Source organism: Bombina bombina, chromosome 7, assembly GCF_027579735.1.
Source record: "Bombina bombina isolate aBomBom1 chromosome 7, aBomBom1.pri, whole genome shotgun sequence".
NCBI classification, from domain to species: domain Eukaryota; kingdom Metazoa; phylum Chordata; class Amphibia; order Anura; family Bombinatoridae; genus Bombina; species Bombina bombina.
The window spans coordinates 62,083,455-62,089,786 of NC_069505.1; the positions used below are offsets into that span (position 1 = coordinate 62,083,455).

At 39.7% G+C, this 6,332-nt stretch overlaps 1 protein-coding gene across 1 annotated transcript; it reads left to right on the top strand.

Moving 5' to 3' along the window:
- Nucleotides 1-686: 686 nt before the first annotated feature.
- On the top strand, nucleotides 687-3,320 carry LOC128665894 (heat shock 70 kDa protein). Its single transcript, XM_053720141.1, has one exon. It carries the CDS (start codon nucleotides 866-868, stop codon nucleotides 2,795-2,797), a length of 1,932 nt encoding a protein of 643 aa, XP_053576116.1. The 5' UTR covers nucleotides 687-865; the 3' UTR covers nucleotides 2,798-3,320.
- Nucleotides 3,321-6,332: the final 3,012 nt, after the last annotated feature.

Sequence of the window (6,332 nt, forward strand, 5' to 3'; positions counted from 1 at the left end):
TCTGATGAAGTCTGGTTATGTATGTTTATGATTCAGATAGAGCATGATATTTAAAGACAAAACAAAAAACTTTTTTTTATCATAAAATTGACTTTGTTCTCCAGTAATATTGTTGCATATTTCAGGGTATGGGTGATGACTTCTGATTTTTCCTTTCATAGTAACTATAACTTATTGATATAGAGAACAGACATAAAGTAGTGTGTCACAATCCATCTTATTTAACATTCAGAAAATCTGAATTATTTTTATATCAATTGATATCAGTTTCATTGTCCTAAAATGGTCATTTTCTCAACATTTTTCCCCAGACAAATGGATTGTGGATTATTTATCCTTTTCAGTATGGCCATATATAGTCAGCCCGTCACAGAATGCCTGACTAGCAGACTCATGTAGCTGCTTATAACCACCAGATTAATTATAATACCACAGCCTATCACAAGTATTTATATAACATTACAAAAGTTCTTCAAACATCCACACACATTTGTCCCTTAGGAGCGCGCTGATTGGTCAACGCTCTAATAACAAATCCCCCCCCCCCCCCCCCCCCTCAACCGAGAACTCTCGCGAATATTCTCATTACCTCACAAGAAAGAGACGTTATGATTGGGCGAACATTTGCTGGCGCTTTCTAGAAGTTACTGGACATGACGTAATGGCACGAGCCCTCTGCTGATTGGTTATTATCCCATAGAAAGCTCGTGAAGTTTCCAGCAGTTACTATAGCGACGTCTGGACTATATAAATAAAGCTACTCGGAACCGTAAGAAAGGTAGTCCAATAGAGCAGGCGAGTGAAGCTACTGCTAAAGAAGACTTATCTGACACGACACCGATCTTGGTTCCAGCTATTCCCTAAGATGTCCGGAAAGTCCGTAGCGATCGGCATTGACCTGGGTACCACCTACTCCTGCGTCGGTGTCTTTCAGCATGGCAAAGTGGAGATCATCGCTAACGACCAGGGGAACCGCACCACTCCCAGCTATGTAGCCTTCACAGACACCGAGAGGCTGATCGGTGATGCTGCCAAAAATCAGGTAGCCCTTAACCCTCAGAATACCGTCTTTGATGCAAAGAGGCTGATTGGCAGAAAATATGACGAACCCGTGGTGCAGTCAGACATGAAGCATTGGCCCTTTAGAGTTGTAAGTGATGGAGGGAAGCCTAAAATGAAGGTAGAATACAAAGGAGAAGAGAAGTGCTTCTCTCCTGAAGAGATCTCCTCTATGGTACTAACAAAGATGAAGGAGACTGCTGAAGCCTATTTGGGATTTCCTGTAACCAATGCAGTAATTACTGTACCAGCCTACTTCAATGATTCACAGAGACAGGCTACCAAGGATGCTGGTGTTATTGCTGGATTGAATGTACTGAGAATTATTAATGAACCAACTGCAGCTGCCATTGCTTATGGACTTGATAAGAGTTCCAGAGGAGAACATAATGTTCTGATTTTTGACCTGGGAGGTGGTACCTTTGATGTCTCCATTCTCACCATTGATGATGGCATCTTTGAGGTTAAAGCCACAGCTGGAGACACCCACCTGGGAGGTGAAGATTTTGATAACCGTATGGTGAACCACTTTGTAGAGGAATTCAAACGTAAGCACAAGAAAGACATGTCCCAAAACAAGAGAGCAGTCAGAAGATTGAGAACAGCCTGTGAGAGAGCAAAGCGTACTCTATCTTCCAGCACCCAAGCCAGTCTAGAGATTGACTCACTATACGAAGGTATTGACTTTTACACCTCTATCACCAGGGCTCGCTTTGAAGAACTATGCTCAGATCTTTTTAGAGGTACTCTGGAGCCTGTGGAGAAATCATTAAGAGATGCCAAACTGGATAAGGCACAGATCCACGACATTGTCCTGGTAGGAGGATCCACTCGCATTCCTAAGGTCCAGAAGTTGCTCCAAGATTTCTTTAATGGACGAGAACTTAACAAGAGCATCAATCCAGATGAAGCTGTAGCCTATGGTGCCGCTGTGCAGGCTGCGATTCTGATGGGTGACAAGTCTGAGAATGTACAAGACCTGCTTTTGTTAGATGTAGCACCACTGTCCCTTGGCTTGGAGACTGCTGGAGGTGTAATGACTGTTCTGATCAAGCGCAACACAACCATTCCAACCAAGCAAACTCAGATATTCACCACCTACTCAGACAACCAGCCTGGAGTCCTCATCCAGGTTTATGAGGGAGAGAGGGCCATGACCAAAGACAATAATCTTTTGGGCAAGTTTGACCTCAGTGGTATTCCCCCAGCTCCCCGTGGTGTGCCACAGATTGAAGTGACATTTGATATAGATGCTAATGGAATCCTCAATGTCTCTGCTGTTGACAAGAGTTCAGGCAAGCAGAACAAAATTACTATTACCAATGACAAGGGCCGTCTAAGCAAAGAGGAAATTGAAAAGATGGTACAAGAGGCAGATAAATATAAAGCAGATGATGAAGCTCAGCGAGAGAAAATTGCAGCTAAAAACTCGTTGGAGTCCTATGCCTTTAACATGAAAAGTACAGTGGAGGATGATCAGCTTAAGGGCAAGATCAGTGACAGTGATAAGAAAACCATTCTGGACAAATGCAATGACATCATCTCTTGGATAGAAAGTAACCAACTAGCAGAGAAGGAGGAATATAATCACCAACAGAAAGAGCTGGAAAAGGTGTGCAATCCCATCATCACAAAACTGTATCAGGGAGGGATGCCAGGGGGCATGCCCGGAGGAATGCCAGGTGCCAGCTCTGGTGCCCAATCTAAGCCAGGCCCCACCATTGAAGAGGTTGATTAAAGTGCATTTTTTTGCCACTGTAAAATACCAAGACGAATGCATGTTGGACAATTTATAATTTGGCTTTTAGCTGCTTAAAATGCATTGGATTAAAAAAAATGCTTATCTATGTGCCAAGTTATCTGATACTGGTTGCTATTATTTTAGATATGTTAAGTTTGTTAATGGAATAAGACAAAGTGTGCTTAAACAGGCACAGGATTTAGTATTTGTTACAAATAAAATAATAGTATTGTATTTCAGACTAAAGGTCTAGATGGCATTTCATCTGTAAACTTTACTGGAAGGAGTTAACATTTTCACAACCTTATTAAAAAGTCATTTTTGCTATTGCTACCAGGTGTAAAGTTTGCATATTGAATGTGATCCAGCACTTTGTCTGCAGGTGTATTTAATACCAAAAATGTGTGTTTGTTTTTTACATTCTTATATAAAGAATTAGAATTCATAAATGGAAGATAAACATTAATGGTGCACTTCAGGAAATTAGTGCAGCATTGAATACAACCCACAAAGTGCATTTTTAAACCACCTATTAGGTGGTTTAAAAATGCACTTTGTGGGTTGTATTCAATGCTGCACTAATTTCCTGAAGTGCACCATTAATGTTTATCTTCCATTTATTTGGCGCTATGTGCAAGGATGTATTATAAATATAAATCTGTACAAAAATATATTGGCCACTCCATTATATATTTGTTAATTTTCAATAAAAGTTCAATACAGTTAAAATTATGTCTCATGTTCTTGTATTTGCAGGTAATGTCGTCAAACATGGTGCCCTTGGTCCTTTTAAAATTATACACAATAATCAAATGGTTAAAAAAAAAAAAGTTTTTTTAGTTCTTAAAGCTACGTTACTACGCAAACTGTCAGGGAATTTATAACAGTCTGTTTTATTGGTGTAATAAAAAAGCACTAAGCAGCTGCTTATACTTAATAGAAATAATTGCAATATGTATTATTCATCTATTTAATTGACATTTTAAAATTTATTTCCTTTTTTTCCCCCCTACAAATGTGTAGTGTCCTTTACTTTCTGTCACAGCCTTACAAGGCGGAGGGGCCTCTAAGGTTTATCTTGGCCTGATGTCATAAAACTTCTAGGCTGGTTACTAATAAAGGGACAGTCAACGCAGAATGTTTTAATGTTTAAAAAGAAAGATAATCCCTTTTTTACCCATTCCCCAGTTTTGAATAACCAACATAGTTATAATAATATACTTTTAACCTTTGTGATTAGCTTGTATCTAAGCCTCTGCAGACTGCCCCTGATCACATGACTTTGCATTTATTGACTTGCATTTTAGCTGTGTTGTGCTGAACCCACGGGTGTGAGCACAATGTTATCTATATGGCTCACATGAACTAGCAGTCTCCTCTTGTGAAAAGCAAATTAAAAAAAAAAAAAAAAGCATGTGATAAGAGGCTGTCTGTAGTGGCTTAGAAACTGGCAGAAATTTAGAGGTTTAAATGTTAGAAAGTATATTAATAGAACAATGTTGTTTGTGTAAAGCTGAGGAAGGGTTAGTAAAGGCATTATTCTATCTTTTAAACAATAACAATTTCTATTGACTATCCCTTTTAAAGGGACACTGAACCCAATTTTTTTCTTTCATGATTCAGATAGAGCATGCACTTTTAAGCAACTTTCTAATTTACTTCTATTATCAATTATTCTTCCTTTTCTTGCAATCTTTATTTGAAAAAGAAAGCATCTAAGCTAAGGAGCCAGCAAATGTTTGGTTTCAGAACCATGGACAGCACTGGTTTATTGGTGCTGTCCAATCAGCAAGGACAACCCAGGTTGTTCACCAAAAATGGGCCGGCATCTAAACTTACATTCTTGCTTTTCAAATAAACATACCAAGAGAATGAAGAAAAATTGATAAAAGGAGTAAATTAGAAAGTTGCTTAAAATTACATGCTCTATCTGAATCACAAAAGAAAAAAATTGGGTACAGTGTCCCTTTAAGTGAATAGACTAGATAACAGGGAGTCAGATTTGCTTATGCTTAGATCAGTCAGACTATAACCTAAGTTTCAAAGATGTCAGCTCCCATATCACGCTGAGGGCAGGACTACACTGAGATTTTCTAAGTGCTCATTATGCAAGTAAGTTGTTTGCTGTTTTTTTCTTTTTAGTTTTACTCTGATTTTACATTAGATTTTTTTTTTTTACCAAAGGGGCACTGTTTAATATCCCTTTAAAAGAGACAGTGAAATGTAAAATATTTTGCCTTGACATGAAATTTGAAACAACTTTCCAGTTCAATTCTATTTAATTTGCATCATTCTCTTGGTATCCCTTTGTTTAAAAGCATACCTAGGTAGGCTCAGAACAATTCACTACTGGGAGCTAGCTGGTATTTGGTGGCTGCTCATGTCTCTTCTCATTGGCTTATCTGGTGTGTTCAGCTAACTCACAGTAGTGCATAAAAACAAAGAAGTAAAACATTTTAAGTTTTTATGCTATCTGAATTATGAAAGGAAAAAAAATGCTTTGGTGTAAACTGGATTGTCCCACGGTCCCTGGGGGGCCACAAAGCAAATTCTGTAAATGGTGTGAGGCAAAGCGCATTTTTTTTTTTTTAATACAAATGCAAGAGGCCTATAAAGGGACAGCCTACTTGATCTTTGTATTGTTTAAAAAGATAGATAATGCCTTTAACATTGTCTGTTTCTAAGCCCCAAGATATTTACACTCAGTTCACATGTGCCATATAGATAATATTGTGCTCACTCGGAGAAATGCAAGATTTTATAAAGCTTTAAAACAAAACAAAACACCGAGATACAGGTGAGTCTGCAGGGGCTTAGATACAGGTTAATTATAGAAGTAAAAAGTGTATTAACCCCTTAATGACAACTGACGTACCAGGTACGTCATGCATTAACAAGCAGTTAATGACAATAGACGTATCTGGTACGTCAGTTGTCTAACAGAGTGCTGGAAGCGATTGCGATCGCTTCCAGCAGCTCTGAGGGTATTGCAGTGATGCCTCGATATGGAGGCATCCTGCAATACCACTTTACAAGCCTCCGATGCAGAGAGAGCCACTCTGTGGCCCTCTCTGCACCGGAGCGTCGTTGGTGGGTGGGCGGCCTGCCAAGGGCATGTGATGTGGAGGGGGGCGGGATCGGAGGTGGCAGTGTCCGGGGGCGGCGGGCGGGTGCACGGGGTGGTTAGAGGGGGAGGGTTAGAGAACTGTTTGATGGGGGATCCGTGAGGTTGGGGGCTAAGGGGGGATTCTATACAGCAGCATATGTAAATATGCTATAACAAAAAAAATATATATACCTTTTATTTTAGTACTGGCAGACTTTCTGCCAGTACTTAAGATGGCAGGAACAAATGTGGGGTGAGGGAGGGAAGAGAGCTGTTTGGGAGGGATCAGGGGATCTGATGTTTCAGGTGGGAGGCTGATCTCTACACTAAAGCTAAAATTAACCCTGCAAGCTACCTAATTAACCCCTTTACTGCTAGCCATAATACATGTGTGATGCGCAGCGGAATTTAGTGGCTTTCTAATTA